This window comes from Aythya marila (assembly GCF_965140915.1).
Source record: "Aythya marila genome assembly, chromosome: 6".
In the NCBI taxonomy this organism is placed as follows: Eukaryota; Metazoa; Chordata; class Aves; order Anseriformes; family Anatidae; genus Aythya; species Aythya marila.
In genome coordinates this window covers 1855281-1875444 of record NC_139047.1, presented here as the reverse complement: position 1 = coordinate 1875444, position 20164 = coordinate 1855281, and the positions used below count along the sequence as shown (strand labels likewise).

The window sequence follows — 20164 nt, the reverse complement described above, 5'->3', positions numbered from 1 at the left end:
TTTTCTTAATCTTTCTGTTTATGCATCCTCAGCCACATTTCACCTGGAAAGATTAGGGCTTTACTGTACCTGCCTGTACACAGGCTTCGCAAGATGAGGATGCAACACACAGAGCCTCCTCCTTCCATGCATAACTGCTTGTCACAGATACTTTTTCTGAATTCCCCTTGAGGCTTTACAAGAGCAATGATGTCACTGGCACCAGCACTGCCCAAAAGAGAGGGCTAATGCATCCCTCACCCCAGACAAGGTCTCTGGTCCCACACTGTGGAAGCCAGGGATGAATACAAAGTGCTGACAGAAGCTTCACAGCACCAAAGGTTCTTTCTCCCCTTTTTGCCATATTGTTCTGATTTTCTGGGACAGCACAAACCATTTTTTGCTGCAGTGTTGGAATTCAACATGTAGGTTGCTTCAACTAACTGAACATTTAATTTTCAACATTTATTTTTCTATTCATTTTTAAAACTAGTAATGAGATATCCCTCAGATATTCACTCTTCACAACTGGTTTCCAGTAAATAAGAGACTAGTTCATATCTGTTGTACACAGATGAGCAGGTGCCATCCTACTGTTACTGTAAGCTAACTACTTACACGGCACAATTCTCCATTAATATTCACAGAAAACCTTTACCAGCTTTTGGAGATGCCATGAGAAAATGATGATGAGAAAACTATTTAAATTGGCTAATCATTGTGAAAATGGCATTAAAACAATCCTTGCCAACTATTTTAGAACTATGTGTGTATGTACAGACTTTTGCTTAAGAGCTATGCAACCACCAGTCTTTTTTCTCCCCTGTAATTAAGATAACCTCCATAGATCTGCCTCCAGTAGATACGTGTTGGTGTTGGTGTGTGTGTATGTGTCTCTCCACCCACTAAGGAGACCTCATGCTTTTTAGGAAGTCCCAAACAAATTATATACAGTAACACCTATTTGAAAACTCCCTTAATCTACTTATTTGACAAAAAGCCAATGTTTCATGCACTTTTTTCAATGCACAAGGAGTTAATATTGCTTTCATGAAATGACTGTCTGCTAACGTACAAGAAATATAGAGTTGCACTGTGAGATAATCCCATGACACACGTTCCAAATCACACTTTTGCTGACCTTGTGAGAAATACGATCATTTAAAACCACCACAAGAGAAAACAAAATGAGGAAATGCTGAAGAAATGCAATTATTTTGCTGCTGGATAAAAAGATAAAATTATGTTTTATATGTCTGAGCAAACATGAAATGTTTCCTGCAAGTGAGAACAGCAGAAAACAATCCGAAAACAAAGAAAGAGAAATAATTCTTACCACTCGTGGTGATTGTCTACAAAAGCAGACATGGGACTTATTTGTACTGTATAGGTATCATTAGCTGAATATTCAAACAAACCATAATATGGATTGAAGAGCTCTCTAGATACCAGGAAAAAAAACTCTCTTGAAGGTCCACTGTAGTCCAACCTTTAAAGAGAAATTTGACATTACTACATATTGTTTATTGTGTGCAAAGGAACACTTTCTCAAGTTTACATTCCTTACACTACATTTTCCATTAAAATTTCCTAAGATTTTAACCAGAACCCTTATCCTGCAGATTGCTTAATGCCAAGGGATGTGAAGTCCTAGTGGGGATCTTCTGAAATGGAATGGCTTGGAGGACTGGAATGAAATGCTCTATGCAGACTGCCTTCATCAAAATTTTTGGCTCCAGCTGTAATGGTCTTTTGCCATGGGAATATAACCAAATAAATGGAGGAGGGGAGGGGAGGCGAGGAAAGTGTCTGAGAGGAGAGGGAAGAAACATGAAAAGATCCAGCAGTAGACCAGTCTGCATTGGACAAGTTAAGAATGAAAATGAAAAATAGTCATATTTTGTCCATGCAGACGTACAACAATAGGACAGTTTGAAGGGCAATATTTCTGTTTTTCCTAGCAATATAACCTGAGATTACTTAAGTGATTTATCTTTCTTGGTCTTAATTTTCTTGTCTGTCTTCCAAAGTTGAGTGCATTTAAATGTCTTTTGGAGAGTGTATTTCCTTTGTTTTTTTGCTATTTCAAGATTCCAGTACTAATGAACAAGGAATCTAAATAACCCCTTCTTCCTGAATCATAAACAAACTCATTGCTGACAAAGCACTAACACTGAGTTTTGACATTATGCTGCAGGTCACCAGTGAAATGAGTTGAGTACAAAGTTAATGCTTTGGTAGAGGTAGAAAACTAGAGATTATCCTGTGTGGAGCAGAGTTTACTATAATCTTAACAAATATATATTGAAATGCTTCTTCTATAGCTTGAAGATTTCATGCTTAACTTTTACAAAGGTCTTGCTTTAGTACTACAATGGACAGCCAAAAGTATCACAGAGAAGGTCAGCTTTTACATAGGACTCCTGCAACTAAGGTTTTGGCTCATGAACTTTTCAAGAAGACAGACACGGATGAGAGTGGTTTGTAAGGATGAAGTTGTCAGGCAAGTAGAAGTTAGGTACAATTATCAAGTTGAGGACAAAGCCTCTTTCTTCTGTTGAAGGAAAAATATTTTCCCTTCAGTCATTTGGAAGCACTTAGCTTCTGCTAAGTTTCAGAAGTGAAGTACTGAAACAGATTCTTACCCTGGCAAGAAGGACAGATTCCATCCTCAAACTGCAGGAAAAAATAACAGTTTGATATCATGGACAACTGTTAGATCTTAATCTTGGCACAAATACCAGATCAAGAAAAGGGTCATCTGGAAGACTCTTGCAAACTTCTGGGATAATTAGATTCACTATGAAATCTGAAGATGGAATAGAAACTGTGTGCTTGACTATCAGCCATTGCACACAGCTCCTTTTGTACACAGTGTTATTGTGAGTCATGTTAAATAAATCAATCATGAGAGTCCTGCACTGTCAGTCAGATTTATCCCACAATTAAAGGCTTGGCACAAGGGTGAGAAAACTTCATACAAGAGGTATGCAACCACACAACAGCTGCAACTGTGGGGCATTTGGGTATTCAGGAGCAGAGCAATATGTTGTTGGCAACATGACTCACGTCTCCCGGGAAGCACCATTAATACTTCAGCTTTACCACTCTAAAATGCAAAACAGCTTCTGCTAATATTTAATGGAATTTAGGGAAAGTAACTTTAAAGAATCATATTCTTTGCATCAAAATTTTCTTCACTTTCACCACGTGAAACATGAATGCAAAAACCACTAAACTAGCATCACCATCACGACTGTAGAAATTGAAGAGACTGACATTGTGAGACTTACAATAAAAGCTGTATGAATGGCAATAAACATGTCTGAATTACCCCACTTACTAATATACAAACATACAATGTATACATATTAGTAAGTACATATAAAAAAAAAAAAGTTACTCAGAGTTTCACTCTGTGAGGATTCAATTTCCCTTACTTTAAGTCTTACATCAAGACTTTACGAAGAGGCAAAGCAATGCGACAGTGAAATTCCAATGAACTGTCTTAAAAAAGAAGCAAGTAGGAAACAATTCGCCTCCAGTATTCCTCCTCTCCTCCACCCTGACCTGTCTTTCTACACCTAGCCAAATGAATAGTTTGATGTGATACGTATCCTTGCACCATCTCTGATGAAACAATACTGTTTGCACATATCCTTTCTTCATTCAAAACAGATTTGTAAACAGAGAATTGACGTCATTTTAATTTGACTTTGCTCTTAATTAACTCATTCTTTTCCATTAGGAGAGAGTCTTGTGTAAAGCTGGATATAATGACAACAGTATGTGTCACCTCCATTTCCAGGTCACTCTTCATCTTTCTGTACTGAGTGATGAAATGCAAAAGTCTGATGTCTGATGAAAGGAGACAGTCTATCTGGATCAATCTCTATCTCATGTATGATTTTCAAATTTTCCCTTTCATTTTTAAATCTGAGTCGAGGTTGTAGCTGTGAAAGTAAAGTCTGGTAGGGCTGTGTAAGACAGGCCTTGTTCCTGCATCCCCACCCTGCTCCGTCAATATAGTGTAATCTCATCCTGCACCAGCCTTGTCATTCCAGTTCTGAGCTTTTCCTCAGACAGCATAGTGATATTATTTATATGAACATGTCCATACTTGGCTCTCAGCTGTCAACCTTTTTTATTTTAAGACTTCAGTAGATCCGTATTAAGACTAAGCACTTCAGGGTAAACTTTAAACAAACAACAGTATTTAGGGTTTTCAAAGACAGATTAACTTTGTCTCATCTCGTATGAGATGTTTCTATTACAATATAGGTGTTTTAAAAACTCACACATCACACGGCAGTAACACACGCTACAGGATTCCAAGAGCTGTGTGCTGCAGTTTCCTAAATATCAAGGAATAAAGTTTTGAATGTATTTACAAATACATTCATGAAATGTATCCATAACAATATCTGTACCTAATGAAAAAGGCTTTAAGATCTGACAAAGGGGACACAAAACAAGAGAGACAAAATAGGCCGATAGTGCGTTGTTCCAGTTTCACTTGCAAAGAAAATCTAACCACATCTTGCCTTGTATGGCACATCTGACAATCTATAAGACGTCAGACTTTCCTGAGACACAGACTGAGCATTCTCTGAAATGACTTTGAAATATCAGCAGTATCTGTGTCTATCTGACAACTGGCAACAGCCTAATTGCTTTTATTTGTGATGCAGGCCCTGGCCTAGAGAGACAGTGGGTACCTCCTGCAGCTCTGAGGGCCTTCCACTCCCATTGCCTTATACACGAGCTAGGGATTAAACATCTAGTTTATTCTGGAAGCATCCCCCATCCAACAAATGGCAGCTGTCTTTTAACAAGCACTAGAGATATAATGTCAGCACTGACAGAAAAGAAATATGAATAACATGAGAAAGCCGTTTGTTTTTCTCTTTGCTTTCCCAGCAACACTCTGAAACACACACTGACTATTGTGAAAATTCACATAAACACATGTACTACTTCTGCAAAGGCAGGATGCATTACATTTCACAAGGCCTAAAAAAAATAATCTTGAACAGCTGTATGTTCTAGGCTTATATATGTGGCATTTCCTGACCACAATCCTTCCTCTTTTCACTCTAGACCACAAAAAGTTTGGTGAAACAGCACAGCTGCAAGACAGAGTTTTGAGATCACATTTACTTCCCTGTTCTACTCACCCTTCTTCCCCAACAAATGTGACATAGAGCTTATTTCTCTGCAGGTCTTTTCTTGAGTAACCCATAATCTGGTTGAAGGCATCTTCTAGCAAGTGATCTCGCCTGATGATTAATCTGAAGAGCAAAATAATTTCGAAACAGCAATTCATGAACATGAACCACGCTTGGAAACATTTATTTACACTACAAAGTAAGAGGGTGACTTACTAGAGCACTGATACCTATTTTTGCTGGATAATTTGATCCAGATCAGGCAGCTTCTGTCTGTTAGATCCCTGAAGCATCTGACTTTATATTTCAGTAAAATGTCTCTTGTACAGAGATGTATCATTTTAATTTTTTCTACTCAATTTCCTCCTTATATTACAGCCACAATGGGAAAGATCCTGAAGTAAGCATTTTCAAGTCTAAAATCCTTCTGTAAGGCTGGGCCTTTAAATCTGTCTTGTTGTAAGCAAGAATATAACCTTTTATGTAGAAATCAATCTCTTAAAAAGGCAAAAGATGGAGTTGTGTGAAAGTCACTGAATGATAACTCCAGAACTGAACATCCCTACATTATCCCCAGCATAGGTGTAATGGGACAAGTTTAGAAGCAATTTCAATTATTCCTCCAAAATCAGACTGAGGCATCACCTGTAAAAACATACCATACCTTTTAACAGAAAAATGGTGGGAGTAAGGAAACATCATAAAGATCTGAAATAAGAGGTGGAAGAATCCTACTTACTTAAACATTTCATCTTTTGTCAAAAAAAAAAAAAAAAGAAGTGTTTAATTAGTTTCCTGAAACTTGGCTTGCCTTATATTCAAATAGTGCCTTACGCATGTGTTTGATCACTCATCAGACTGAAGGTGGGAGCTGTGCCCCACACAGAGGCAGCTTGCCCCTCCACACATCATCTTGCAAAGCCCTTACTGGCCTTACTGCCTGTGCAGCGATCAGTCTGTGGTTGCAGGGTTCTACCCTGCAGAGGAGGTAGAAGTGGAGAGGAAGAAGCCAGGAACTTGCATGGTACCTGTGCAATAAGAAGACCCAGACAGCAGGCAAAATGTGCTGGCGTCCTTGTTTGAAAAAAAGGAGCAGGTCAGTGTATGCCTGGGAAAGGAACTCAGGGAAAACTTCTGTTTGAAGCCAGGCTGTCTTTCGACTTAAAAATCCACAGTGTGAAGGCAAATAGGTCAGATAAAAAAGGGTGCAAGAAATGTAATACATGTAGATCTTACAGGTAGCATCTTTACCAGCTATTTGCCCATGTATTCATGACAAAATCTTTATAGATTAAGCTTTAACTGCTTATGATTTAATTACATTATGGGACAATAAAGTTCAGTCCCTGGCCTCTTAGGATTGTCTGAACAACATGATTTGAACTCTGTTTCAGTTGTGGAAAATTTTTAAACAAGGTCTTACAAACCAAGTCTTAGCTCTGCACAAATTCCTGCAAAACATGAGGAGCGACTGGCTAGGGAAAAATCATCCCTTATTCTAACAGAAAAAAATGTTTAAAAGGGTTCTAGTGCCTCATGGTTAAGGGAGACAAGTAGAGCAATGATTTGCATGGGAGGAATTGTACTTTTTCATTACAGTTGATTTTGATTTGCCTAAACTATGCAAGTTTTTACCTGGCACAAGACTTACAGAATTATGAAGGTATCTTTGATGAAGATCCTTAACATAACAGTATGTAATCACATGATTGCCAAATAAATGAAGCAGGAAAGACTTCATTCTAAGCACTCCAGCAGTCAGAGTGCTGAACTTAAAAATATTAACAGTTTTTCAAGGTGATCCTTCAAATTTAACATTTAATTTTATGAGCCCTCTTTAATAAGAGCTCATAAAAGAGAACCTCTTTATTAAAGAGGACCACAATATCAACACAGGCAAGGATATGCAAAAGATAAGAACTGCTTTTTTTCAACAGAAAAAGGCAGAAGAAAATATAATTATTTATAACATAGCAACTGCTAAAATAGAAGAGTTCAGATGCCTCCTGTTCTGCATGCCTTTTCAAAAAGCACTTTTTGCCGCTGTTTTAGTAGTATTGTTCATATGAAAATACAATTGTTGGAAATATGGAAAAGAAGAGCTTAGAACTCACTGTATCCTCTGCTGTTAATCACATGCTGGCACTAAGTTTTTTATGACAGGCTTTATATTTCCAGAAGTGCAAAGGTAACCATAACATCTACATTCCTTCTAAAGGGAAGAAGCTTGTAGACATGCAAGACAAGGCAAACTGCCTGAGAAATTAATCCATTTTCATGAGATTCTTCAACATACTTCAATTTCCCTGGGCCTTGTCCATATCCTTTAGTCTCCAACTTCCTGTAAAAGTTCCTCAGCTTGGCTTCAAAATCTCTTTTGTAAGGAGCAGGAGCTCGGGCATTGGCACGCTGAGTACCTGCAGGAATAAACAAAGAATGAGCTGTAGTGACATGGATTGATTAATATCCCATGCTCTACCAAAAAGACTAACAGCATGGGATGTGTTTGGTTTAGTCACCTTTATAAATGAGTAAATGCAGTGTATCTTCAAATACGCTCTGCATCCAAGAATTTCCAGTTGCTCATTTCCAGTAGTATCATGTTTCTAAAGCATGCCATAAAAGTGCAAATCCAGGTGAATGCAAAAGATTGATTTTAAAAAGCGGCACGATCAACTGGAAAGACTTAATTTTGTTTGTCACAGACACTTTACACCTAACCTTTAAAACAGTTCATAATCATGAACTTGCTCATAAATGTTCTGCTCTGTTCTGTTTTTAATATTCTCGGGAAAAACAAGATCTCAGAAATAAAGTATAAATACTGTCCTCTGCTGTTCCCCAGTTGAATATATCACGCTGAAAAAGGAAGATTTCTGGAAATTCCCCAGTGGAAGTTTTCTCTTGGGAAAGTACAAGGAAGAATGGAAAAGGTACCAGTTTTAAGCTTGTGGAACTTTTAGTTTGTATCTGCAAGAACACATGTGAAGATCTAAGTGAATTTCTCTTTGAGAATGTGTTTTTGAGGGTCAGTTTCTTAAAACTTTTTTGAGGGTCAGTTTCTTAAAACTAGAAAGATCTGTATGCCCAAAAATTACATACCCACCACATCTGTGCATGCAAGTTCAGTATATGCAAATCAAGCGTTCAGTCTGATCTGTTCTGAATATTACAACTATTAGAACTAAAATTCCACTGGATAAAAACTTCCTGGATAAATTACTTCAATTGATTTAATTGCAAGAAAGTGTGCCAAAGAGGCAGTTAACCCTAGCCCTGTGACTTTCATCTTCTCAACCCTACTTTTACATTAAGAAATTATTTCCCTTTGTGAGTGTGAAGGCATCTCCCCCTCAAAAACTCAGAGGATATTAAAAAATTTCTTATGTCTTACATTAAACATAGGTTTCTAACTACTTATCTGTAACTGGGGATCATCTAACAGGTCCATAATACACAGGAAATACAGTTTAGAAGAACACATTTTAAATGTGTTTTAAATTGTATGAGTTCTTACATGAGTTTTCTTTTGTCTCCCGGTATGAAACTAAGCCAATACAGAAACATTTCTTGCTCTTAAGGGTGATGGCATGATAAGGTAAAATTTCAGGTTAGAAGAGAGAGAGAACATGCACCCTCACATGGGCACAAGAACAGGGGAAAATCCAGCAGCTTGCTGAGCCACAGCCTACGTGGGTCTGAGAAAAAGGCAACGAGCACATCCTGCGGAAGTGGCTGCTGGAAGAAGCTGCAGTCAGTCTCGTTGCAGAGACCAGAGAGGGAGGAGTGAGATCAGTATTAACACTGAGTGCCATTCACTGGTGTTTAAAAGACCTATCTGACAAGAAAGACACTTGGCACTTGTTCGAAGCTCATGGTGACGTGTAGGAGGACTAGCAAGTGTCAGGGAATCCTCAGAGCTCCAACGGGAACATGCAGAACCCCTCTGGAGAAACAAATCACGGTCTTTGATTAATCTACAGTGGTTATCCTATTTTACTGAGAGCAATGAAGGTTTTGAATCGTATGCTTTCTCAGCTGAATTCTCTAGAAAACTTACATAAATTTGAAACTGTAAACAGCCTTTTAATTATTGGCTTTTTCCCCCTACTTTGTTTATTCCGCGTTGGGTCAAAGTAGGTACAAAATGTAGTCACCAAAAAATGCAGCCAAAGCTTACTTTCATCTTAACCCTTGAGGGAAGTTTTTGCTAAGAAATACCACAGAATGTAAATCTGGTAACGCATTACTTCATGGCTCAGAAATCAGCAGTATATTATTCTGTCAGCACATGACAAGTTCTCATTGCAAATCAGATGCATATGCCAAGAAATTCCTGGGCAATTATAGTGATTACTTCCGCCTTGGGAACAAAAGATGTTGGTGGAAGAGCTAAAAAAATGCAGGTGATGTGATGATAATCACATTTGATTTTCAAAGAGATTATATTCTAAAAAGAGCAGCTTCATGACTATTCATCTTTCCCAAAAGAGAAAGTACAACTGATTGTGACTGATCTAAACAATGGATCCTTAACATGAAACCTCTTGCAGTGCAGCAAAGCCAGTTTAGCTGATGAAAAAACAGAGCCTCCATAGAAGTCATGGGCCATTTATAATTTCTGATCAAAAAAAAAAAAAAAAAAAGATATAGAACTTTGAAAACCAACACAAACATGCGGACTCCCAGGCAAACAGGGAGATTCAATGGTCACTGTATCTTTTTCTCTGCAATAGCATAGAGACTAGAATTTTGAGAAGAATGGGACTAAAGCCATCACTGTTCATTCTTTACAGTGTGCTACTTCTTTGAGGAATAGACAAGAGTATCACATGTTATAGATTAAACACATTTTGAAATACTCTGTTGGACTGAAGCCCTGCCCAGCATGCTTTGGTGTATGTACTAATAACAAAGAAATTACAACTCTGAAAGCCAAAAATGTTTTTACTCATAAGAGACTGCCAGGTTTGTAGTTAGAAGTAAGATGCATACATGCAGATTCTTCCTTTCTTTGCAATGAAGAAACAGAACTGGGAAACAGTTCTAGCTAAACCTTTTATGTACCTAAGGCATCAGTTTTGCACTGCAGAATGCCATAAGATCATTAGTATCTTAGGATACTTTCTCTGAATAGGTCCTACGGAAGTCCTATGCCCAGTAGAAGGACGAACTGCCATTCAGGACATACTTACGAATGTTTTTAGTCTGGCCGCCTGAAAAGGCATAGCTTTTTGTCCTGATGATTGTAGACCAGGAAATGCCCATGAAAATCACAATACCTCTTCTGATAAAACGTTCTAACTGTCTGGAACTACCCAGCATTGGTTGCAACCCAAAGGTTCTCATTTATCTACGTTTTTGTTCTCTAATTTGTAGAAATCACCCTAGGACACATCTGATATACCTTCTTGAGAACACGAAGAATAGTGACATTCGTGAACTTCATTATTGTACTTAGCCTTCAAATGTCAGATGAAACTTGCCACATTTGATATAATTTAGTTCTGATCAGAAACATAATTAGTTAATACATGAAAAATCAACTTCCTTCCACTCTGATGTATTTTCAACCTCAAGATGTTCTCATTCGAACTCACATTGAGACACAACAATCTGGCTTTACGTAAATTCATTATCACTTACTGCCCCACAAACAGCAACATTCTAAAGTAAACTTAATAGATCTTGTATTTTTAATTCATCAAGATTGTCAAGATTTGAAGGCATCAAGATCCTGGCATTAGCAGTCACTTGGTCGTTTCACATCAGGGAAAAACAAGTTTGCATGTTTTTACAAGTCAGAACAAAATAATACACTCTGGAGTTGGAATACACCAGTCTTTTCTACTCACAAAACACCTTGTGAGCCCAAGGCAAAGGTTCACGTTTGATAGTCAAATTCAATCACACTGGCTGGCTTTGCTCAAAAATAGGACTACATCTTTTTTGTTCCTGGAGCAACAAGAGCTTGGATCTTCTTAAAGGTTGGAAGTCATTTCATGCAGCATAACGTAAATGAAATTACAGGACTGGCTGTACTGCAATATTTTATAGATACCATCATAATGAAAGTACTGCAATGGAGAAAGACATCAATTGCAAGCTCACTGACCACTCAGAAGGTGCTTCAGCTCTTCTAACATTGCCCATGTAAAAGCTGGGAACTGCAGATAGCAAAAGGTTAGGTTATAGTTTCCAAATGACGGGCTCAGATTCAGGCTGCCATGAAATTCAATTTGGAAAGCAAACAAAAAGAAATTATCGTCAGACAAGTTTTCTATTGTCTTTGTTCTCTGACTTCTGGGAAGGCAGCAGGATTGTACCACTTGCTTTACTGATTTGGAACTTGTCTTTATTGTGTATGAGAGGTGGCTTCTTACAGCCCCTGCAGAAACTTGTACCTGAGCAACTTACCTGGAGAGTTCTGAGGCGAGGACACTGGTGAGCCTCTTGGGGACTGGCAATAACTAGGATGAAGTAAGGCATGTGGCGGCACATATGACATGATCTCCTCTTCGAACAAGCTGGTAAAAAGATGCAAATAAAAAATAACACATTAATTTGAAAGAATGAATGACATTTTTTGCTTTCTAAGAAAAATCTCTAGTAACTAACCTGCTTTCTTTCATAGTCACTTGCCTATTTCCACTATGCACACTTAGTGTCTTACAGTATAATTGCCATTCCCTTAATAGGATCTTGAAAGTTACAGGAAAGCAGTAGTTACTGCTTTTGGGGGACATTAATATACAAAATGTGATGTTTGTTTTCAAGACTAAAATATACTTAATTAACCTTTTAATATTTTTTCTCTCACTTGGATTGTTATAAACAAAGGGGTAAAAAAACCCTTAGTTACTCATTCCTGGAAAAAGGTCTGTCATACTGCACAAAGACCATAAACAAAGGCAAATATTCTAAGCCTTCAGGGTTAAGATTCACATCTGAACTTGTTGAGTGTATTGAATTGTAACCTTGTTGGCAGAACAAGTCATTTCCTTATTTTATCTTTAGGGATAACACTGTTGCTGAAACTGGTATGGCATCTAGTCTGTTCAGGTTGAGTTATTTCATGCCTCATCTAGTATTGCTACACAATATTTAATGGAAAAAACAATACACATTTTGCAGCCTAATCATTGCATCTGTGTACAGCCTGTATATATTGACATATCAGGTTTTTTTTGCACTGCTGATACAAGCAAAGCCAAAAACGCCAGAATAACTAGAATCAGAACCAATCTGATACCAAAGCCTATGTCGGATGTTAAACACAACACCGGTAAGATTAAACTGCTGAGACCATATGTTAAATCTATTTTCAAAAATTGAGCTCAAGAAAAAAAAATCACAAGCCAATCTTTTACTATACAGCTTAAAAGCAATATTCAAATAAATGATGTTTCTTACTACATCTGTTCAAGGAACAAATACCTAGAAAAATTTTTGCATGAGATTTTTTTCTAATTGATATTTTCTGGCACTTCTTTTTACATTCACTACCATGTGTTGTTCTCCTTAAAACCTGTGTGAATAATGAGCACAGTGCTCTTGCCCTCACCATTCCTCAGACAGAGTATCACGTTCTGTCTCTGCTAGGAAAAAAATGTGAATTCCAAGCTAACAACTACCATCTAAAAGCTGAACCCCACAAAAATCAAAAACCTGGCCCTTAGGCTTTAGCTACCCCAGCTGCAAGTCCAGGTTCTGAGGGGGAAACAATTAGTCACTAAATCAGTACACTCTGCTCACTGAAAGACTCCTCAGGAGCTGCCACAGCATATTCCACACATGCATCAAAAGCAGCAGTGCCTACCTGAGCAACATGACAAGGTCTGCATCACTGGATAAACGCACCAACCCAGGTGTTCCTTCTGTCCGGATGAACTGGATCTTCTCCCTGAGTAAGCCAAAAAAGAGTTCTAAAATATCTTTTGCAAATAAGGCACCAACGTACACCCCAGCTAAAAGAAAAAGTACAGGGTATATCATAAAAATCTCTGGGTTATGCCTCTGTATTTCAGAAACCATTTTTTTCCCCTTCTCACACCACATCCATGTGAGCAGTAACATATTACAACCAAAAAGCTAGTTTGTTCTCAGGAATGAGTCTCCTATTGTCTTCATCGATTTGATGTTCAGGCTGCTTCAGGTAGTACAGCCATGCACCCAATAAAAATCAATCCTTCAAGTTCACGCTGGCTGTGGACCTGAATTCAAAGCAGCAAGCGGAGCCCTGCAGGAGGAAATTAGTATTCGGAAAGTGAACTGCTTAAAGAGGCACTGCCATTTTTGAACCTTTGTACAAATGTAAGGCATATATAACAATGCTTGCTTGTGATTTTAAAGTGGGGTTTTCAAAACACACTGTATTTAACACATCTTCTAGAAAACCTTTGCACTATTTCTTCCTCTCTGCCTCACCCAAGCACACACCCCTCCTCCCAAACCCAATCTGCTCACTACTGTGGAATCCACGCATCCTAAACACTGCACATGGTAACGTACTGTGGATTTTTAGAACCTCATTATGGATTTTTAGGATCTATATTAAATGTAATTCTTTGGATGATTTCTTTTCTTTCTCTCTGTAGAGTTTTTTCCTACATTCTAAAATGAAAGCACATCCTATTTATTTTCAGTATTATCAGTACAAGATAGAATTTCTCTCTATTATCATCATCATATGATTTGGCCTTGCTCTTAATGAGGAAAAGAGAACCAAATACAAACCCCTGTAGTTAACAACTATCCCAATTCCAAAGAGGTAAACAAAACAAAACAGAAAAAAGCTCCACATAAGAACAGTAATATCGGCTCAGATCAGAGGTCCATCCATCCCACTGTCTTACCAGCAACAGTGACAAAGATGACAAAAACAATCCCTGCAATCAGCATTGTAACAAGGGTGAAGACGAGTGCTGGCAGCACCATGCAATTTAAACTGCAGTATGCATTTCTGGAGCACATCATTTCATGCACAGCAGTTTCATCCAAAAGGTCAAACCAAATTTCTTGTCATCTGTCTCTAAAACACTGTGCACAAAGACTTTCTCAAACAATGGGCCTAGTGTAAATTCCCTGATAACTTTCAGTACGTTTACAGCATATTCGAGGGTTAAAAAGGGGCATGTTCAGGCTGTCCACAGCTCCTCAGTTCCTCCTTGCCAGAGTGGCAGTTGTGGCTGTAGCAGAAGTGTGTAATTCAGTGTTTCCCTGTGAAGACAGGTACTGAAGGTCAAGCAACCACTTTGTCAACCCTGCGGTCCCAACACACCAAGACCCAAGTTCAGTCTGGAAGCCCCATTGCTTCTCTAGCACAGTGCTGAGCCAAAACTAACAAACACTGCCCACCCATGAGCATGGCCCCAAAGTGCCCATGTCAGAGACATCTGCACACTTTCAGAGTGTTAACTCTGCTGGGTTAATGTATGTAGCCCTCCAAATAAATGCAATCTATGACTTCTCAGGGATTACCACTGAGAGCTGTGATTTTTACAACAGTTTTTAAATATATGCCTTTTATCTTCTGTTAGGACAAAAATTATGTTTAAGGTATGATAGGTGCCTTTGCCTGAAGCCCTTTCATATAATTTAACAGCCTCTCAGCCTCTCTTATCTGTGGTGGTTTGCAATGAGATTTGATCTTGACTACGTGCTTAATAATAGTGTAAGTACAATGTTCTCACTCAACCATAAAACCTCTGAACAACGGTCTGCTCCTACCTGTAGTACCCTTTTATTGTACATTTTTATTAGACCCTCAACTTCTTACTACATCTCTTCAACCATTTTACAAATGATAAATCAGGCAGAAAATGTAAGACTTTTTTCAAATGATCTCTATCCTCTTCCACTTGCCAAATACCGATTTCCCTCCTCACCTATGTAATAATAATAGCAATAGCAATATTTAATATCATTGTCAAACAATCTTGGTTATACTGAGGACATCAAAGAAATAGTTTACAGGAAGTTGTACTAACCGTTTTTAAAAAAAAAAAAAAAAAAAAAAAGACAACTCACAATTCAGGATTTCACTTAGGTCCTATTTCATTAAGTATTTAAGCAACGACATTGACATAACTTAGTCTCACAATGCATCAGATATGGATACCAAAATTCGCTAAATCAGGGTCTTAAAAGACTAACTGGTAGGATCTTTATAAAAATGTAAGTGATATTACTGAAGCATCAGCTCTGTAAGAATATAGGAGAGGTATAACAGGAGACGCTTTGATAAAATATACTAACTTCAAAGAGGAAGACCAGAATAACCATTTAGCTTATCAGAATGGTTTCTTAGACCGATAATATTTAATATAAAATGAAACCATGTGCATTAAAATCCTTGATCATTTTGCTAAAGCAGATACACTAGACATATTAAGCAATAGTCTTCAGTCTATTTACTAAGTAAATATACCAAAGAATATACAGTCTCCAGTAACTGAGGAGTTGCAGAAGCCAGCGTATTTTATCCTTTGATCTCCCATTTTTAATCCACAAATCATCTTTTCTTGAGAAGGGCTCAGCTTGTGGCAATCAAGATTTTGCAATCAGGAAGCAAGGCTATACAAGAGGCAGAATCTGATAATACCAACAAGTCTTTTGAACAGTCTGAATTCTAAATCATCAAAACCAACACAAAACATGTGAAGAAAACAGTATTTTGATTGCTATCAGAGTAAAGAAAGCCAAGCACCATGGGGAAAGGAAAACAGAATAATAAAACTACCAATAATTGGATTTTTTTTTTCTTTTTTTTATATTATTTCCCAGCAGATAAGTTTGCTCACATCTCAAATCAACCCTGGTTGGATAATTTGCCTGCAGTGATATGCAACATAGGAACTGTTTTGACAGGATGAGAATTGTAGGATTTTTATTATCTTCCTTTTCACTGATTTCTAGCGAACATTAATTCTACTAGTACTTCATTTCAGGGCTGTTAACCAGGATTTATTCAGAGGACAGATCAAATTTTTAACACAGAAACCTCATCACAAAGCTTGTTAGAATGCAATGCTTTGAGAAACTGCAAAACAGGGCAGCTTGTTGAATTTTGGGCACTTGTAGGATGTGGACAAAAAAGGATCAGTACGTAACACAACATAAATGTGAAAATCATTACTGGCTGCTGTGTCATCCAATATGAACAGGCATTTGGAACCCTGCACCACACTGGCAGCTCTGTACAGGACAGACCCAAACCAACATGATTATTACTACACAACCAGCAAACCAAGGATTTTTAATGTTAGTGTTCAAGTAAGAAAGATACAGTGGTTTGTGCACTCAACACTAATCTCCAGGTAGACAATTATTCCATCTTTTACACCCAAGAGAGTAAACTGAAGTGTCGTTGTGTAGGATACACTTTAAAAGGGATCTCATCACTTTTGGAATTTCACTTTTTCGCATTTCTATTCTAACCATACTGGGAAATCACACCCACAGTGTAACAATCGAAGATCATCCTTCATCAGATCTCATTGGGCTATACAAAAACTTTTATACATACATTTTTGAAATTTTGGAGCAACACTAAAAATTCTGATTGCTCTAAGAATAGTAAGGCCATTAGGTCAGGGCAGTCCTTCTGTAGGCGTGCACTGAGAAGATGAGAACAAAATGAAATGCCATCCTGCCTCACACTCCCAGCTGTACACATACTCAAATGAATGGGCACATTTGCCTTGCCATCCAGCTGTCCTGGCATGTTTTGAAGACATCAGCAAATCTGTTACATAAGTTGTTCTATACATTTTGTTTGTTTGTTTGTTTGTTTTACCTTCATTTTGTAATACCACATTTCAGTTGTTTCTCTAAACCTTATTTCAGGGAATTACAAAAAAGTACAACAAAGAAATACTGCCCACAGCTTTATGGATATGTTTCTCTCTCACAGGCCAAAATTCTACAACCTGTTATGTGCCACTACTAATTTTAAAGAAAAACTATTCTGAATTCCCATTTTGTACTAGATTGGAACAGCAGATTCCATGAATTTTATTACCTGAGTGAATGATTCCTGGTAAGATCTGGTTGACGCTCTTGTAGAATTTCAAAGATATTGGGCTGCCGCAAAAATGCAACAATCTTGTCATTGTAAGCTGAAAATACCAACAAAAATATTGTGTTGAAACAACGATATACTAAAAGCCAGGATGGCATTTCTTTTGGGTTTTGAACAACAATGACAGCAAACTTTATCTTCACAGTTCTACCACCACTTTAGTGGGACCGTGTCAATGTATTTATCATGTGAGGCTACTGATACTGCTATCGTAGGGAACATGCTTCCTCTGACAATGAACCAGACCTAATTACTCCATACACTTCCCACTGCTAGCAGTGCTAACCTTGTTAGAAATTTGTATTGCATTTTATCAGTCACACTGGTAGCTGAAGCCAAACTAGAGAATTCATTGCTAGAATAAAACTGCAAGGACCTTAGTTTTCACTGCACAGAACCATATTCAGTCCTACAAGGGCAATATGAAGTGACACAGAGCATGAAGGACATTGCTTACTGTGTTATAAATATACCAGTTAGGGTAATGAAGAATCCAATACCTTGTTTTCTAGTGGTGTATTTAATAGTGATGTCAACAAGGTTCTTTATTAACTACCTTTAGCTTCTCCTCCCTAGCTGTTCAGCATCACTGTAATCTCCAGAGGCTCTTGGAGAAGAGTGAGTAGTGTAGGAGGGATGAACTGCCCTCTGGAGGTGTCTATCTGATTGCACTACTAAGAGACCAGATTAAGTACCTACATATAAATTGATAGACAATTTAAAATGTCATTATTCTCATCATTTGTGTGGTAACTTAGACCTACAATGCTATGTAAGAATACAAGACGACTACACCCTTACACATTACAAAGTTCTTACATGCTGCATGTAGGAAAATGCTGCATGTAGCTGAATATTTTTCACCTCTTCCTCTGAGAAGTAACATGTAATGCTATCCATATTAAGGGCCTGATTAAGTTTCAGAAATGCAATGTAATCAAACAGATGTCTGTACATCCAGGCTCCTCCCCAAACCTTAACCCATACTTCTTTGTGTGCTTACTGTAACTTTATCTGATACTGAGATGCAGCTTTTCAAGACTTTGACCAGACATATAATCAGGCCAGTTATGTCATTTTAGTAGTAACAGATTTTATTTATCAATTCAAATTATTCAAAGATTAATGTTACTCATTTTCTTCTTTGTAACTTTGCAAAAAGACAGAAATAAAATTATTAAATAACTTATACTTCAATAACACCTATACTTTCTTGCTATCATTCTTAGAATTGCAAGATCATATATCAAAATATGATAGTAAACTCATTTTCAGCACTTAACAAACATTATCTAAAGCTAAACATACTTCTGATGGTATAAGCATTTCCAGTGTTGACTTACAGCCAAGTCATATTTGGCCATGTTTCTCAAGTACCAACAGACAGCATGTATAAGGAAGTAGGCTGCAGTCATTCAACCTTCCAAGATGAGCTGATAAATGCTATAGGCAGACTTAGAGAAAAGCTATTGAAATGTAATGGAATGGGGAAAAAAAGGCAAAAAGTAGGTACTCTATGTCTTTTCTTATATATGTATTCATTGTTCTAAAGAGATTCCAGGACTCACTCAGTGTTGGTGTCCAATCCATTCTCAAACATTAAACAACCATTGGAAACATCCACATTCAAATCCTCACTAATAGCTGAGCCCACATTGAATGCACACCATATCCGTGGCAAGGGGAGGGATTTAAATTAGCAGAGATTTCCAAGTAAACATACCACATTACAAAAATCCAGTTATAGTCAATCTGATTAATTTATCTTGATTTAGCACAATATGACAGCTTTTAGATTCAGGAAGCTAAATTCTGTTCTTGGTGGCACAGAAATCAGTAATTTTGAGTGTATGTAACTGAGAACAGAAGTTAAGCTTATGACTAATTCCAAGCTGATTAACTCTTTCTGGACTCCTGCCAAAACAGATGCCCAGAAGTTCTGTAATATCACTTGGAAATACATGGTGTCCAATTAGGACCCAACTTAACTCACTGTCTTCAACTCGCTGACACCACTTCGAGTAGGGGGGATTAGGAAGCTCAGCACAGGTAGAATTTTTGCATCAGTTGTTCAATTCTGTGTAGACACTTTTTAGTGCTATTCCTGAAGGTTGCAACTGAATGATTGCTCATAACATACAAATCATAACTTCTACCCACCCCAACCAAACGAAAAAACCTTCAGTGCAGACGGACGTGACACATTCAGTTACAGAGTATTTCTCTGAAAAGAGGCCATATGTTGACGTACCCACTGGAACCACATCCTGGTACTGAGCTCTGCTGACTGTATTAAATGTGCTAGATGGTCTCGGTAGAACTGGTGGTCCTGAATGACGGGAGTCCTCTCCAACCTGAAAATGTACACGTAAGCACAATCACTGCAATTCATGTACATCTTTATCCACATTAAAGATCAAATTCAGTTCTTTCATTAGCACCATAACCTCTATTACCTCTGTGCATGAGGGGAACTTCCCTAAACTTAAACTGGAAAGAATTTTGTGGCTGAAACAGCAGGATAAAGAAGTGAGTTCACATTCAGCATGGCAAATGAGTCCCAAACTGGTAAAAATATGCTTCTTATAATCATTCAGGAGAACTGTTATGAATTTTTTGTGTTCTCCTTCTGGAAGTGAACCATTGCATATGAACATTGTTTTTTTTTTAAATGTAAAATTGTTCCTGGTAGCATCTGTGATGTCAAAGCAACTTCCACAATTTTCTGTATGCTGAGGCTTCCGTTATTCCTACAGTGTATTTTCTATTTTATCTATATAAGGCATTTTGTTCAACCACTTTTTCATCCTCTTGGCCCTTTATGTTTAATTCTCAGTCCCTCAGCCTATACATAATTGTTATCATGTGAACTACACTTCCACACTCCAAAGAACTCCAAAAAATCCAACTGCAAAAGATCAAGTAATTATAATGG

General features: G+C 37.7%; 1 protein-coding gene across 6 annotated transcripts in view; it reads right to left on the bottom strand.

Moving 5' to 3' along the window:
- Positions 1–20164, bottom strand: part of HECW2 (HECT, C2 and WW domain containing E3 ubiquitin protein ligase 2) — a 161501-nt gene that overhangs the window by 13991 nt on the left and 127346 nt on the right. For all 6 annotated transcript variants that reach the window (XM_082763823.1, XM_082763821.1, XM_082763822.1 and 3 more), the window contains 7 exons: positions 19481–19583; positions 17170–17266; positions 12967–13050; positions 11565–11674; positions 7444–7564; positions 5157–5270; positions 1316–1468 (listed from right to left, as the gene is read on the bottom strand). In XM_082763823.1, the coding sequence (XP_082619949.1) occupies positions 1316–1468; positions 5157–5270; positions 7444–7564; positions 11565–11674; positions 12967–13050; positions 17170–17266; positions 19481–19583 (782 nt within the window). The remainder of the gene's footprint in view (positions 1–1315; positions 1469–5156; positions 5271–7443; positions 7565–11564; positions 11675–12966; positions 13051–17169; positions 17267–19480; positions 19584–20164) is intronic.